General features: G+C 42.8%; 1 protein-coding gene across 2 annotated transcripts in view; it reads right to left on the reverse strand.

Moving 5' to 3' along the window:
* Positions 1 to 2,596: 2,596 nt before the first annotated feature.
* wacb (WW domain containing adaptor with coiled-coil b) overlaps positions 2,597 to 17,243 on the reverse strand; it is a 43,597-nt gene continuing 28,950 nt past the window's right edge. Inside the window, exons 9-13 of one of the 2 annotated variants that reach the window (XM_084327261.1) lie at positions 12,007 to 12,158; positions 7,131 to 7,219; positions 5,973 to 6,162; positions 4,964 to 5,091; positions 2,597 to 4,347 (exon numbers count right to left, since the gene is read on the reverse strand). In XM_084327261.1, the coding sequence (XP_084183387.1) occupies positions 4,278 to 4,347; positions 4,964 to 5,091; positions 5,973 to 6,162; positions 7,131 to 7,219; positions 12,007 to 12,158 (629 nt within the window). In that variant the 3' untranslated portion in view covers positions 2,597 to 4,277. The remainder of the gene's footprint in view (positions 4,348 to 4,963; positions 5,092 to 5,972; positions 6,163 to 7,130; positions 7,220 to 12,006; positions 12,159 to 17,243) is intronic. The other variant, XM_084327262.1, reaches the window with a different exon arrangement.

Genomic DNA, 17,243 nt, shown 5'->3' on the forward strand with positions numbered 1-17,243 from the left:
AGATACACCATATATAATTAATTAGCCACAACAGCTAAAATGGTGCACTTTCATACTAGGTTTACTACCTCATGTTGCAGCTTATAGATACCCCAACTGGAAGCCACATACACAATATATCAAAGGTAAATTTGCCAAATCTGTTGGCATTCTGTACAAAACAAGGGAGCTGTTAAACCAGAAATGTTTGCATATATTGTATTTTTCACTTGTTGTGCCATACATGTCATATTGTGTTGAGGTCTGGGGGAATGTTTATAAAACAAATATAGATCCTATTATTAAACTACAGAAAAGAGCTATTAGAATAATCGACAAATCCATTATTCCAATATCCAAGTCCTGCACAATAAAATGTGTAGATATGGTTTACATAAAAACCTTGGAGATAATTTTTCGTGCTAAGAGTAAGAACCTACCAGCTTGTATTCAATGTCTCTTTCAACCAAGAGAAGAAAAGTATAATTTAAGAGGGTTGTGTATTCTTAAAACATGTAAAAATGTGTTTCAATCTTGAGTTAAATTGTGGACTAGTCTTAGTGACGGGTTGAAGTTGTGTACCTCTCAGGGGAGATTTAAAAAGGCCCTGAAGGATAAAATAATTCAGGAGTACAGTTTTGAGTAAAACATCACCTTTTTTTCTCTCTTAAAAAATAATGAAAAAAATTAAATTATATCTTGCAGCATATTTTAAGTTTTTCTTTCTTATATTAAAGTATATTTAGTTTTTAAGAATTGTAAAGGATAGGCAAAAATAAGCATGTGCTTCAGCCTATTCCTTTTTTCGGTCATTGAGTTTGGATTTTTTTGTGTGAGCTTACTTTGAATATGTACATTTGTGATTTTTTCTTTTCCTTTTGAAAGTCCACACGTGTGTTTTTGATTTATCTGTAAACAAAGACCGAAAATAAACTATTCATTCATGTTGGTCTAAACACAATCCTCATGAAACTGATTCAATTCACTTTCATGAGTGACATATTTCTTTTTGACATACATGTCTAACCACTTCAGCCATGTGGTTCTTACCGTCAGACTCCATGAAATGGCACCTTCCTCCTACATGTCTGGTCACACGCTCACTTTAAATTTCTTTTTACAGTTTCCTAGAAACTATTTACCCCAGTCTCCCCTACTGGGATCACTGAGTTTCAGTGGGGATTTATGGGCACTTCACAGTAAAGATGAGCATTTTTCACAAAGCTAATGGAACCACTAGGTAACAGATAATTACTTTCTTTGTATTTGTATGCCAAGACCTGCTCCTTGGGCAAATATTCCAAAAAGCATCCAAGTGGACTTCAGGAAGACTAGAGCCGGCAGCCCGGCACACACGCCCCTGTCCATATCAACAGGATGGAGGTGAAGCGCGTCTCCAGCTTAACATTTCTGGGAGTCCGAGGACTTCTCTTTGACCCCCAACACCTCGTCACTGGTCAAGAAGTCTACTCAGATTCTGGTGAACTTTTACCGGTGTGCCATAAAAAGCATACTTTCCAACTGCGTCAGTCTGGCACGGCAACTGCACTGCCTCAGACCAGAGAGCACTGCAGAGCGTGTGCATCACCGGTACATTACTCCCTGCAATTGAGTCTATCCATCATGGTGTCTGAGGAAGACGACACACAGCATTGTCAAGGACACCTCTCATCTCAATCATGGACCGTTTACCCTCCTCCCCTCCGGTAGATGCTAAAGGAACCTCCGCTCAAAGTCAAACACTCAGCTTCTTTCCCTTAGCGGTCATCTCCCTGAACTCTGTGCCACGATGACAGACCCCCCCCCATACCCTAGGCTGTTACCCATAGTGTACGAACTTTGAACCGTTGCCCAAACGCAATTTATACCTACATACTGGTTTCACTGTCTAAAACGGCCCTATACTGCAATCATAACTACCTACATCATACTAGTCTACCCATATACCATAACTGCATAGAATGCACAATAGTGCTGTATATATATTTACCACATATATATATATATATAGTGTGTACATATGCGTATAATACTTTTTACATGTCTGAAGATACTATATCAGTACTTATCCCTTACCTACTCTTACTAGTTACGCTGCTGGCCGAGTATGCCTTACTACCATAGGGTCTTTATACCTGTATCACTGTACATATTAATACAACTATGTACATACATTTGATTAACACTACTCAGTAGTTCTAGTTTATATATTGTATGCCCAGTTTAAATCACCTGTATATTACTATTGCACTTTACGGTTACATTTGCACTCTGGTTGGATGCCAAACTTTTTGTTGAACTGTACTTGTGCTGTATAATGACAATAGATTTGAATGTAATCTAAGTAGAGCACAGATGTGATTCAACCATATCTAAATGTTGACCAGGTTCCTTCATTCCCAATAAGCAGCTTAAAACTACATCAGTACTCATTGTGATGACAAGACATACTCCACACACATCACGCTACATCAAAAGCAGCCTAGAAAAGGATTCAGTTCAATGATAAATGTAAAAAAACAGGGAGAAAAGAGGTGTGGTAGAATATTTAATTCTCATATAGTTTTATGAAATATACAAAGCTATGCTTCCACCCCCCCCCCCCCCACCCCCCAACGCAAGTTCTCACATCAAACCAGATCTGCCGACCAAAGCGCTGACCTCTGCAAAAACAACTTCCAAAGTCACTGGTTGGTGGAAACGCTCCTTGAGGAGGGTAAATAGCTTAGAGACAAGAACTACCTGTGTGGATGTAGAAGAGAACAATCGCAGTTTCATGTGAAGTCTTTTTTTCCCCATATAAAAAGTACATCATCTCATCATGAATGAACCCTATAAAAAAGGCAGCCGCACTCGGCTACAGAGTTAAACTAGTGCTGCAGCTTGAACAGCTGGGCCAAGACAAGAGAAAGCATGAGTCCATTGAAAAAATAAAATGTCTTTCCATCTTCATATGATCGCCGTCGTCAACATCACTACAAGGACGTAATCAATAATGTGCAATAATTTAAGTTTACATGACTATGTGGAAAACAGACCCTTTACAGATTTAATTTTTTTTAACTATTCTTTCTCACAATCTCTGAAAAAGCTGCACAAAAGGAATGGAATATCGGCCAAACTTAAGACATACATATCACTGACAATCTTACAAAAAGAAAACTGGCTGAGGGGCAAAAAAAGAAGAAAAGTGATCAAAAGGTACAACTGAATGCAACCTTGTGCTTGCTATGAGCAGACCTAGGTCCAATAACATACGGCTCCTTCCAACGGACTTTGAAACATGTCAGTGATTTTGATATATCTAGCGACTTTGTACGCTTGAGAGTATAATGTTCCATAGCTTCGGGAAGGATAAATCAAGCACACGTCGGGTGTTTCAAAGTCCCGAGTCCTGGCATATGGCTAAACTCTGGTCATGACATGTCAAACCAAACAACTCTCGCCCGGATCGGAGGGGAAATTGGGAACGACATGATACTTCCACTATATCTAAATTGTGAGTTCAAAGAAAAACGATAACTTCCATTACCATTGGATCCATCCACATTGAATGCACGAGTCATCATGAGTGAACCGAGTCCATTTCAGGAGTTGGGTTTTTATCCAATCCAACTATGCACTGATCAATACAACCTGACAGGGGGGGGCGGGGGGTCATTTGACTTGAGTCTGCGATATCAGTCAGCAAATTTGTCTTCTTTTTATTTTATTTTATTCACCTTCTGGGAATCAAGCTCATTTGATTCCTGACAACTACAAGCCAATACACACCAGAAATAGGAGAGATAATCCAGTACAACAAACACAATCCAAGAGTTCACTGTCCAGAAAGGTGCACTGTGAAAAGAGTCTCGAGTCAGGAAAAGCTAAGGCCCCCGCTCTTCGGGTTACTCCAGAATCCCAACTGGTTTAATAAGGTGTCCCACTTTCGACAAACCGGTACCTCGGGTTGGTCCTGGTGGCAAGAACAATTCACATGGTGGGACAAAGTTGAGCAGAATAAAATCTACATAATTGAGGAAGGTGGGGCTCTTCTGGGTTCATCTTCTACCAGGCTCGGCATCCTCCCTCTGGGCATTTCTCCCCTTGGTTTCTTAATTTTTTTTTGTCAGAAAGAGAGAGAATGTGGGTCACAGAAGACCAGATAGAGCAGGCTGATACTGCAGCCTGAAGAATTTTTGGCTGCCTGTATTTGTCGTCTTTTTTTATTTTATTACATTTTTTCTCCATTTTCTTCTTCTGCCCTTCTCCCCCTCTCATCCGGGCTTCTCTTCTCGCTCTCAAGCCAGGCGTTCTCAGACCATGTAGGAATTCTGGTTCTTCAGCTTATCCAGCTCTTTGTTCTGCTGTCTCAGAAACAAGATTCTGTTGGGGGTGAAAAAGATGATACAATGGTTAGGGGTGGGGTGGGGGAGAACTTGTTAGCCAAGCAGAAAGACTCACAACATACAAAGCTTTGTAATATGAAGGTTGATAGTAATCTGGAATTGAATCCATATAATTGTTGAGATAATCACAATGGAACAAGAATAGATTTGAAATCGAATCATGAAATCAAAATGGAATCGTGAGATTCCCAAAGATTAACATCCCTTAGAAGTGGTAAATGAAAATGTTAATCGGAATGCCTGGTTCATGTTCCAAAAAGTACAAGTGTACTTACTAGGGCTGTCCAAGACTAAAGTGTCTTGTTACTAGAGCTGTCCAAAACTAAAGAAATTCTTAGTTGGCCAATAGGACTTTGTAAACGAATCAATTTGTTGATTGAATCGACAGATTTGTACAATTTTATTTCCCACATGCAATCAAGTAAAAGGACCCGTTTAAATGTAGTGCTTATCAGAGTCGGAGGGAAAAAAGCTCACTCAACATGGAAAACGAATAATAATAAAATAATTATCTAACAAAGTGTAGTTCGACTCACGTCAAACAGGTAATTAATGGACTAAGAGGTACTGAGTATGCGTGTGTGAGTTGATACCTCTGTTCCCTCAGCGTGGCCTGGATTTCACACACGCGGACCAGAGAGCGGAGGTTCTTCAGCTCTGTGCAGATTTCAGACATGTACAGGCTGCCCATGTTGTGGATATCCTCACGCAAACGTGACGCCTGACGGACAGAGAGACACGTTTATTTAAGTCACTCCAATTTCAAATACGACAATACTAACACAAGACAATAATAAAAGAAAATAATATACGCTGCATCATTATAATTATATATATTATATATAGAAAATTATATATATTAAAACGGCTGTTTCAAGAGGTTTTCAGAGAGAAAGATAAATTCCATGACTTTTCCATGAGAAATAGTGCAATTTCCATGACCTATATTTTGTCAACATCTATATTCAATTGATACATTTTATTGTTGAATAGTTGGTCTGAATGTTCCATGTTTTTTTTGGCCAGTTTCAACAATTACTTGGGACATAGAAATCAGGAAATACGTTACTTGAGTCATCATTCAAAGATAACGAGATTATGAACAAATGTCCATGCCTTATCCAAAACCTTTGACATTTATAACTTTCCATTAATATTTCCAGGCCTGGGAAACAAGTTTTCAAATTCCATGAGTCCCCTTGTTTTTCATGACCGTCAAGAACACACGAATCTCTCATTCTTTAATCTTCTGGGATTATTCATGGTGAACCTTAACTTACCTTCCCTGTGGAGACTCAACCTGCAGTGTGTTCAGTGGACCATCGCTGTATCCGTTTCTCAGTGGACCATCACTGTACCCGTTTCTCAGTGGACCATCACTGTACCCGTTTCTCAGTGGACCATCGCTGTACCCGTTTCTCAGTGGACCATCCCTGTAAATGTTTCTCAGTGGACCATCACTGTACCCGTTTCTCAGTGGACCATCACTGTACCCGTTTCTCAGTGGACCATCACTGTACCCGTTTCTCAGTGGACCATCCGCTGTACCCGTTTCTCAGTGGACCATCCCTGTAAATGTTTCTCAGTGGACCCTGCCCGTACCTGTTTCTCAGTGTGTTCAGCAGGCCATCCCTGGACATGTCTGATGAGGTTCTCGTCAAAGTGAGCAGCAAGGGTTGGAGTGAAGGTGGGAGCAGGGCCAGCCTGTGTTGGGGTGCCACTGCTGGAGGGGACAGGGTGCAACCCGGGCCCAGAGATGTGGTTTGATCCTGGGGATGGAATCTCCTGGCTGCTGGAGGAAGGTAACAGATTAGCTGTATGATCATGGCACTCCGATTTAACACACTGTTTTGTTTATATATCTCTCATATATACTGTTAAACTGTTCTGCTCTACCGTTTCAATCAGTCACTGTCAGCCTACCTCCTGTTTCAACTGTTAGCCGTCACTGTGATCCTACCTCCTGTTTCAGCTGTTAGCTGTCACTGTGAGCCTACCTCCTGTTTCAGCTGTTAGTCTACCTCCTGTTTCAACCGTCAGCCTACCTCCTGTTTCAACGGTTAGTGGTCACTGTTAGTCTACCTCCTGTTTCAACTGTTAGTCTACCTCCTGTTTCAACTGTTAGCCTACCTCCTGTTTCAGCTGTTAGCTGTCACTGTGAGCCTACCTCCTGTTTCAGCTGTTAGTCTACCTCCTGTTTCAACTGTTAGTCTACCTCCTGTTTCAACTGTTAGCCTACCTCCAGTTTCAGCTGTTAGCGGTCATTGTGAGCCTGCCTCCTGTTTCAGCTGTTAGCCGTCACTGTGAGCCTACCTCCTGTTTCAGCTGTTAGCAGTCACTGTGAGCCTACATCCTGTTTCAACTGTCAGCCTACCTCCTGTTTCAACTGTTAGTGGTCACTGTTAGTCTACCTCCTGTTTCAACTGTTAGCAGTCACTGTCAGCCTACCTCCTGTTTCAGCTGTTGGCGGTCACTGTCAGCCTACCTCCTGTTTCAGCTGTTGGCGGTCACTGAGAGCCTACCTCCTGTTTCAACTGTTGGTGGTCAGCCTACCTCCTGTTTCAGCTGTTGGCGGTCAGCCTGCCTCCTGTTTCAGCTGTTGGCGGTCACTGTCTGCCTACCTCCTGTTTCCGCTGTTGGCTGTCAGTCTGCCTACCTCCTGTTTCCGCTGTTGGCTTCACTGTCTGCCTACCTCCTGTTTCAGCTGTTGGCTGTCACTGTCTGCCTACCTCCTGTTTCAGCTGTTAGCAGTCAGCCTACCTTCTCTGTTGGAGAGTCCTAGGGTCCTCTGGACGTTTCTCTACCGAGGTCTGGGACATGAGGACTGGTTTACCTACAGAAACATTACCCTGTGGAGGCAGAGATTGAAAGGAAGAGGAAATGGAGAGGGAAAGGAACAAGACAAGTTGTAGTCAAAGGTAGGAAAGGAGAGAAAAGAAAGGAAAACAGAGAAACATTAAATACAGAACAGAAAAATAAACTAAATTACATGGTTACATTTTTAATGGACAATAATAACAAAATGTTTTATCAGTAATAATCTTTCAGTATGATCATGATTAAGGTTGCAAAATTTCAGGAATATTCAAAGGTGGAAACTTTCCATGGGATTTTAACGGAATATATGGGAATTACCAGGAATAAAAAATAAGGGTTGTTTTCACGTACTGTATTTACCATGCCATGCAGTTGAACTTAACCCTTTAATCGCCAAGGACGACTTTAGACGTCATTGCTCGCCATGCTTAATCTGCCAATGACGTCGTACAGCGTCTTTGAGATCAATATTTCAAAAATCTGTCATGGCAATCATATTTCACCCACGGAGACTTGAGACTTGCTGTTGATCTCCTCTCAACTCTCCAACGGTTCAAGACCGCCATCTGGTGGCCGATCGGCGAATCGCCAAAACCGGAAGTGAGCGGCCGGAAGTGGTGCTCACCCATATTTCGTCCGGCCACTCGCTATCGCTCGCGGGACTCCAGCTTGATACACTGGATAGCGATCCGTTGCCAATAACTCGATAAACATGATTTGGACGTATATAGTATTATACAACCTGGAAATGGATCGCATACATCAACATCCCATAATAGCGATCTTTCTGCTCCACCCTGATCACCCAACGGTCAGAGGAAGCTGCGGTGAGTTTCAGCGTGTTTATTATTATCCATATAAACTGCTCTGATCTATGTATCGCCCATACTACATAAATGATTTAACGTCGGCCACAGACTTATAAATATAAGCGTGGCAGTGAAAGGGTTAAAAAAAAAGGACACTTAACTGAAAAACAATGCTGATTTATTTAGCACATGAATGCAGACATTCATTCATTCTGACAGTAATTGCAAGTTAATTCGTTTTATTATGTCCTCCAGTAATGTCATCAGAGGGCACTGAATCCTTGTGTTGTGTCAATCATAGCTCAATATAAGTATAAGACATGAAACAAATGCAATCCCTGTTGCTACCTTTTCATCTACATAATGTCATTGAGCTGACTCAACTCATTAAATGTAAATAATTGTCAACTAAGTAAATGTGTGCAAGGGGGATTGTGTTAAAAATAAACCAGCCTCAACATTTCTGTGAATTAAAAGAGTTCCATTGTAGGCCTAACTTTATTGTGGGCTCAATATCACTGCATTAGTGTGCAAGATCTTGAGAATCATCTGTACATGTGGTGGAAGAGTGCTCAGTACATGTGGTGGAAGAGTGTTCTGTGCAGGTGATGGAAGAGAGATCTGTGCAGGTGATGGAAGTGATCTGTGCAGGCAGAGGGTTGGAATTCTACTGAATTCCCATCAAATGCAATGGTGGAAATCACCTGCACATTGAATATGCAGTGCAGGGCTGCAATTCAACTGAATACATATTAAATGGGGATATTTTTACCAAAATGTGCTACAAGACCTACAATTGCCTTATGTGTATTTCCCCCCCAAAAAGAAGTTTACTATTATATGCCAAGATATATTTATTTATTTAAAGGTTCGCCTTTATCACCGCTTCGGTTTATTTTAGCTATCGAACCACTAGCAATAGCAATCAGGGCTAACAGGCAGTTACATGGGATTGAAATCGGTAATAATGATCACAGAATAAATAGCCCTTTTTGCGGACGATGTCATTTTGTTCCTAAAAAACCTAGACACATCTATACCCGCACTGCTTGATATAATTGATCAGTTCGGTAGTATCTCCGGCTATAAACTGAATGCCTCAAAATAATCACTTATGCTGCTTAATGATAATGAGAGACAATCCGCTGACCAACAAGCATTTCCTTTCAAGCTCTCGAACAGTTTCACCTGTCTGGGCATCAAAATAATACCACAAATAGAAAATATAGCATCAATAAATTATGAACCTATGATAGACTCAGTATTCAAATCCATAGAGAGATGGATGTTCTTGCCCATCTCTGTGATAGGGAGAAACATATTAAAAATGTCCATATTACCAAAGTTCTTATACCTATTTCAAAACATCCCTTTGGCACCACCGGTAGGAATGTTCAGAAAGATTGCGCCTCTCATCTCAAACTGTATATGGCGTAAGAAGTGTCCTAGAGTCCGCCCATCTATGTTGTACCTTCCATTTGATGCAGGGGGGCTGGCGTGTCCTAACCGTCATTGGTATTATCTGGCTGCACAATTGAGAACTGTAATGTTTTATTTTTCTAAGGGAGACGTGGAAGCATACTCAGTGCAACTACCACTACATTTATACATGTATTCAGCTGAGCCAAAATACTTAAGCACTATGGGGTGTGTAGTGTTTTCTTAACATGATTAATGTATGGTATGAGGTAAAGAAATTTATGAAAATAACCAACTCCATGTGGCAATTCAGCCCAATTTGGGGAAACGTCTCATTTAAACCAGGCAAACTGGATGCTGGATTCAAACTATGGACAAAAGAAGGAATAAGTAAAATATCTGACCTTTACAAAGAGGGGGTCTTGATGTCTTTTGAGGAACTATCAATAAAATACAGCATCCCAAGGAAGCACTTTTTTTTAAATACTTGCAATTGAGAAGTTTAATTTCCTCTCTGCACAACCATTCATTGGTAATTCCTACACGTTCATCTTTAGAAAAAATTATCATCAAGAACTGCAATAGCAAAGGCTTGATATCACTGTTCTATAACTGGCTTGTATCTGGTTCAGATGAGACGTCAATACCTAGACTGGAGGGATGGAGGCTGGACTTGGGAGAGGAGATCTCAAACGAGGACTGGAACAGAGCGTGCGAGGAGGCTCAGACACAAACAGCCAACACTAGCTTAAAACTACTTCAATACAAATGGCTGATGCGGACTTATATAACCCCTGTCAAACTGAATAAATATAACAGCAATACACCAGACAGTTGCTTTAAATGTACAGAGGCTCGGGGAACTTTTATAAACTGTATTTGGGAATGTGACAAAATCAAGAAGTTCTAGGGGGAGGTGGTGAATAAAATCAAAGATGTCTTGTCAGTGAATATCCCATTAGACTCCAATGATATTGCTACACCTATATCCAGTGAATCTCAACCTGAGAACCAAACAATACAAATGTATTGACTTTGCTATACTGCAGGCAAAAAGAACAATAGCTTTCAATTGGAAGAAATTTGACACACCCACAATCGGTGCTTGGATTAAGAACATGGCACAATGCATGTCAATGGAGAGAATAACATATATCCTCAGGAACAAAATAGAGGTTTACGAGAATATATGGAAACTATTTAATGAATATCTGTGAAGGGAAGATATAGGAGGGCTTCTATAGGATGAGTCCCCCCGCTCTCTCCCGTGGTCAGTTGACCCCGGGGAAGAGCGGAGGCACGCCATTGAAGGTATTGTAAAGATGTCATTTATTTATTTAAAATAAAAATCACTTATTTTGATCTATGTACGAGTTATCTTACTGGAGGTACTATTGAATGTATGTATTATTTCTATATGATAATAGTAAAAGTGGACTTAAAGATTGTGACGACCCCCACCCTACCTGCTAATGGAGAGTCTGTTGACTCACCAGGAAGCATGGTGGAGTGGGTGGCTCGTTAACTGTATGAGACTCACCTGTGCAGTGCAGAGCTGCCTGCACCTGAATATATGTGTCTCTGTCTAATTCCCTCACGGTCTGCTATCTCCACTCCCAGGCACAGGTTGTACCAACACCCAAGCTGCATCCTTTGACATATTATAGCACTGATACTTACACCACACACACCACAGCATACTTACTCACTCATCCACACCCTGCACTCCCCACTGATTTTTTTTTTTATTATTATTATCTTTCTTCCCCTCTTTTTCCAGATTTTTCTCCCATCCCACCCTTCCTGGTTGTTGCGTACTTTCCCCTACTGTTGGTCCGAGAGACCGGAGACTGTCACATGCTTTCCTCCGACGCATGTGCAGCCAGCCGGCAGCCAGCCTGGCCGCGCAGATTCTCACCGGGCAGAGTGTAGCGTGTGGGAGGCCGCACTATCTCTCCCTAGATCCTACCCCTGCTGAGCAGGCGCCCCGACCGAACTGTAGGGGTCGCTGTCCACAACGCCCAGGACCCACCCTTCAGCTTTCCCACCCTCTAATACTGCCAATTGTATTAGTGTGAGCGGCCAGCCAAGCTGATAGCAACGCCAGGAGCTGGATTCGAACAGGCGAATCCAGCGTCTCCGGCGTTGGTGACAAACGCAATCTCCGCTACGCCACTGATTCTTATACAAAACATTTCATTGTTCATGTCCTTATGCTTTTGTTTGTTTAGATAGGTTTAAATAAATCTTTTGTTAAATTGTTATCACGTGTGGACTACCTATGTCATAAATTATCTGTTTGTGACAAGAAGCTAAGAGAGAGAAAAGGGGAGGGGGAGGGGTATGTGGGTATACTTGTGTACAGTTGTGGAGAAAAGGAACTAAAAATAATTGACGGCAATGAAAACCTGACTTGTGTACTGTAAAACCCAATACAAATATTGTAAAAAAATAAATAAAAATGATTGAAAATGGGCAAATTGAGTTTTGGCTTGATATTACATCAATATTGAAAAATAAATGCTTGATTGTGATTATATACATGTTTCCATGAGGCCCCTGGCCCTCGTGAAAGGCCTCTTGGCTCTTACCCTGGTTTGGGAGGGAGCTCCAGCAGACATGCCCAGCAGGGATTTGGGGGTCATCATGTTGGTCTGTGGCGTGCCGTTCCGAGGGGAGACGTAGGGCCGGGGTGACGAGGCGTCAGACGTGAGAGACAAGGGCGACTGACTGGCCTGCTGGGCTGGAGGGGGCGACGCGACCGAGACAGAGACATGGACGTGACATGCAGGTAGACAGAAAGAGAAATCCATTAGGTTTATTAGAGTATGTATTGATATCAGGCTACAATTGGGTAGCATATCGGGACAATTTCTGGGATACTGACATTTTAAATGTCTCTCCAACAGTGTAAAAGTCCATCTCAAAAAGTAATGTATCAGATCGGTTGTTGGCATCTGCCTTGGTCTAATAGATTAATGGTAAATAAAAATGCAATCTCGATTAATACATCTATGCGATCTAACTTCTAAATGACGATTCTGATGTATTTGCGTCAAATGGGCTCAACAGTGTGAGCGTTTGAAAAATACATTTGCGAACTGTAAGAATCATTTAGCACATGTGCGAGTAAGATACCATCCTACAAGCTGACAGTTCAATGATCTTCTTCCCCTGCTGCATATAATCTACTCAATTACCATGACCCGTTTCTTGGACCAATGTCATTTCACTGGTTCCTTGGTTACATCCGCAAAGCGTGTGAGCAGAGGCTCTTGTTTACTTTTGCTGGACAATGGCAGCGGTCGGTGGCTAACGCTTGAACATTTGGCTGAGCTTCACAAAAAAGAAGGATTACAACGAAATGAAATACCTGCAGCAAGAGTATTTTGTGCAAGCAAGGAGGCACCTTCAAGCACCTCCTGTGGTGGACGTGGAGACACGTCTGGCTATGTGAGACACTCGAGTGTAACAATATACTGACAGCTGACATTCTCCTTTTATATTAGAGGTTCCCCAACGAGATGCAAGTTCACAGAGCACCCTACCATGCCCAGTTAATCCCCAGACACCCTAGTAAAGAAAACCTTCACTTTAGCTTAAAGGCCAACCTTCATGTTGTATTTTTGTTCAATAAACAATGTGGACTAGGCCAACGGTGACTTTCATGAAGAAGGGAAAAAAAAAGTATTGAAATTGACCCAGTTTTAGCGTTTTTATCAAACATTTTGTCTGCCCAACACAATCACCACGCACGTGGATATTTTAATCAATGGTTCATAACGTGCGTGTGTAATCGAAATGATGTCGTCACAAGAGGTGCAGGGCACCAGGGGGCTCACCAGGGGGCGCCGAGTCACACACAGCTAGTGGCAGGCACTGAGAGCCTTGCTACTACTAGCCGAATGAAAATGTATCCGTTTCACCTAACACTATTGCTCCGTGATCATAGCCATCCATCTCTAAAGCTAACCACTATTTGTAAAAGCCACAACCACGTTACCATATTTGTAATGTAAATCATTGTGTCGTTGTACATATTGTGTACACCGTTATAAGCTAACATAGCTTAGCATGGTAGCTATTGTGCTAACAACATATCCCGACGTCCGGCTCGCTGGCCGGCATGAACGCCCGACACAAAATGGTTCTCTCCTCTCTGTACACCCCCGTCCCCACGGGTACCCTGCCGGGGAGCCCATGGACGCGACAACGGCGGCAGCCGTAGGGTGCTCGAGCCCGCCGTAACGCTAGTGGTACACGATAGCTATGAGCTAACTAACGCTACGGCCGCCGCTGTTGTCGCGTCCACAAGCTCCCCGGCAGGACACACGCGAGAACGGGGGCACACAAAGAGGAGAGAACCACTATAGCTCCGCAGGGACGGCGGAGCTATAGGCTAACGTCAGTGTAGTGGTCCCGACTGTAGCAGGGACGGCGGAGCTATAGGCTAACGTCAGTGTAGTGGTCCCGACTGTAGCAGGGACGGCGGAGCTATAGGCTAACGTCAGTGTAGTGGTCCCGACTGTAGCAGGGACGGCGGAGCTATAGGCTAACGTCAGTGTAGTGGTCCCGACTGTAACCGGGAGCACGGCGGAGCTAATAGGCTAACATTAGTGTACTGGTCCCGACTGTAGCAGGGACGGCGGAGCTATAGGCTAACTGTGATGCACCGAGTGGGCCACCATTGATCAACATGCAGCGACGTGTAGCTTGCATGATGCGTGTGCAGTGCTTTGCCACACAGGTCTGAGAAGAGGACCTGCACATGATTTTACTCGTTCCCCAAACTCCTCTACATGCCCCGATCTCAAATGGTTCACGACAGTAGACATAATGCTAACGTTAGCCAGCGCCATATATCGAGTAGTACTATGACCCGGACGGGCATAAGGCATACGTTTCCTGAAGTGACGTCACGGCCGTGCTAGCGTCTGATAAGTTTTTAGATTGGGCTCATTAATATGCACCTGTAGTGACGTCGGCGTTTGATAAGCTTTTTTGATTTGCGTGTGCATGTTATTCGTGCGTGGACCTTTTTAACTCTTTCGGAATGGCATTTCCGGTGTCAAATGGAAAAAAATAAATAATGAAATTATATACCAATGATGTAAACTACCCATAATTGATGAATGAATGAATGAATGAAAACTTTATTTAACAGATTGCAGAATGGGTACAATACAGTACGGCTCAATACATACAATTGTTAAGGGGATGCAGACCTGAGAAAGACGTTTGTCTTGTTTCCATCAGGGTCCCCCATTTTCAATTCATATAGACATATATGACATACATGACATACAGATAGTCAGTACTGCTACATCTATACATTTATGACATACCAGATTTGCAAATACAGTACTGTTTGTGATACAGAAGGAGTCAAGAAAAGGGAGTATATACATTTGACGTAGAAACTGTACATTGGAGGAGGTTGGGTGGGGGGGGTTGGGTACATTGGGATATTGACAACCATACTGGGTAATTTACATTGGAGGTGGTTGGGGGGGGGGGGCACACTGTATAAACAAGTAACACTGTACATTGAGGGGGGGGGGGGGAGGAGACACTGTACAAACAAACACAATTGTACATTGAACTATTGACAAAACCATACTAGGTAAATGACTGTACATTGGAGGGGGTTGGGTTAGGATATTTACAGGGGCCAGTGTTGAATTGCAGTCTCCCGTAGGTGTCCCTTTAGAGAGGTTTTGAAAGTGGGTAGTGATCCACATTCCTTTACAGCTTTGGGTAGGGCGTTCCACATTGATGTGGCATAATTGCGAAACGTGTTTAGTCCCTTATTTGAGCCGAATCTGGGTTTAACATGATTTGTGGAGCTCCCTCTGGTGTTGTGATCGTGGTATTCACTGACCTTTGGGAAGTATTTTGACATGTACATGGGTACCTTGGTCGTGTAGTGTATCTTGTAGACCAGGCCCATTGCAAGTTGTTGTACTCAGTCGTCTACTCTAAGCCATCCTAGGTTGTCAAAGTGGGCAGGGGTGAGGTGGGTTCTAGGAGTAAGGTCAAGCAGTAGTCTGACCAGTTTGTTTTGAGATGTTTGTAATTTTGTTTTTAGCGCCTTTGAGGTGCTTTGGTACCATGAGGTGCAAGCATAGTCGTAGTACCCCTGAATGAGTGCTCCTGCCAGAGTCTTCAGGGTGTTCTTGTTTACCAGAGAGGAGATCCGGTACAAGAATCGAGTTCGTTGGTTGACTTTTTTTATTACATTGGATGCCATTTTGTCACAGGAGAGATTAGCCTCTAGGATGGAACCCAGGTAGGTAATTTCATCTTTCCTTGTGACAATATTGTCACCCACTGTAACTGAGAAGCCGTCGGTCTTGCCGAGTTTGTTATTTGAACCGAAGAGAATGGACTCTGTTTTGCCCATGTGTAATGATAGTTTGTTATCAGCGAGCCATATGCAGATTCTGCCTAGTTCCGAGCTGAGGGTTTTTTCAACCTGTAACTTGTTCTTGTCAGAGACCAGCAGGGCTGAGTCGTCCGCAAACAGGGACAAGTTGCAGTCACAAGCTGACGACATGTCATTTGCATAAATTAGGAACAGTAGCGGTCCTAGTATGCTTCCTTGTGGAACACCACAGCTCACTGTGAGGGGGGGGGATAGGGTACCGTTTACCTCCACCATCTGTTCCCTCCCCTCAAGGTAGGATTGCATCCAGCTCACTGATAGACTATCAAAACCAATTGCTTTTAGCTTGTCAATCAGAATGGAGTGATTGACCGTGTCAAAGGCCTTTTGTAGGTCCAGCATGACCATGCCGCAGTATTTGCCTGCGTCCACCTCTTGTTTGATGTGGTCATTCAAATAGAGAAGGCATGTGTCAGTGGAGTGGGATGTTCTGAAGCCAGATTGGAATTCGTAGATTAGATTTTTTTCCGCTAGGTACTTTTCGACCTGTTCGTAGACTATTTTTTCCATGACTTTCGAGATGGAGGTGAGAATAGAAACAGGGCGGTAGTTGCCTGGGTCTAATTTGCTGCCCTTTTTGTGCAGAGGGGTCACCCTCGCAATTTTGAAGTCCTTGGGGACGTGTCCCTGTTTTATGGAGAGGTTTATTATGTGTGTGATGATTGGTGTGATGGCGGCTGCTGAGTCTCTGAGGAATTTGGAGGGGATGTTGTCATGGCCAGTGGCCTTGTTAGGTTGGAGGGCGCTCAGTTTATTGAGTACCTCATCTGTTGTTACCATTTCCAGCTTGAAGTCGTCCTTGCGGACCCCTAGGTTTTTGTAGTAAGCTACTATGTGTTCTACCCCATAAAGCCCTGAGTGGGAGGGTAGTTTGTTTACCAGTGTTGTGGCTATGTTTGTGAAGAAAATGTTTAAGTAATTGGCTACATCCAGCTTGTCTGTGATGAGCGTGTTGTCCGTTTTTATGTTTATGTTTGAGAATCTGGTTTTAAGTTTTTTACTGCATCCTAGTTGATTATTGAGTAATTTCCAAAGTTCACATGGTTTGTTTTTGTTTTCCTCAGTTTTGTCATTGATGAAATTCTTTTTTGCAGTTTTGATCATGGAGTTTACGTCGTTTCTTAGTCTGTTTCTTTCTAGTTTGAGTTCAGTCACGTGGGCTTGGAGTTCACTGCTCGTGCTTTTAGTAAGCTTTGACTGACTTTTACGAAACTCAGAGCATTTTTTGTCTCTGGTTTTCATAGCGGCCAGTATTTCGGAGTGCATCCACGGCTCAGCGCGATTTTTTACCCTGGTGGTTCTTAGGTGATCAGTAGGGTTTAACCTGGATGTTGGGCTTTAAGCTTTTACTTAAGATGAAAGGAGAAGATGAGCACATAAAGA

Source organism: Notolepis coatsorum, assembly GCF_963971535.1.
Source record: "Notolepis coatsorum genome assembly, chromosome: 13".
NCBI classification, from domain to species: domain Eukaryota; kingdom Metazoa; phylum Chordata; class Actinopteri; order Aulopiformes; family Paralepididae; genus Notolepis; species Notolepis coatsorum.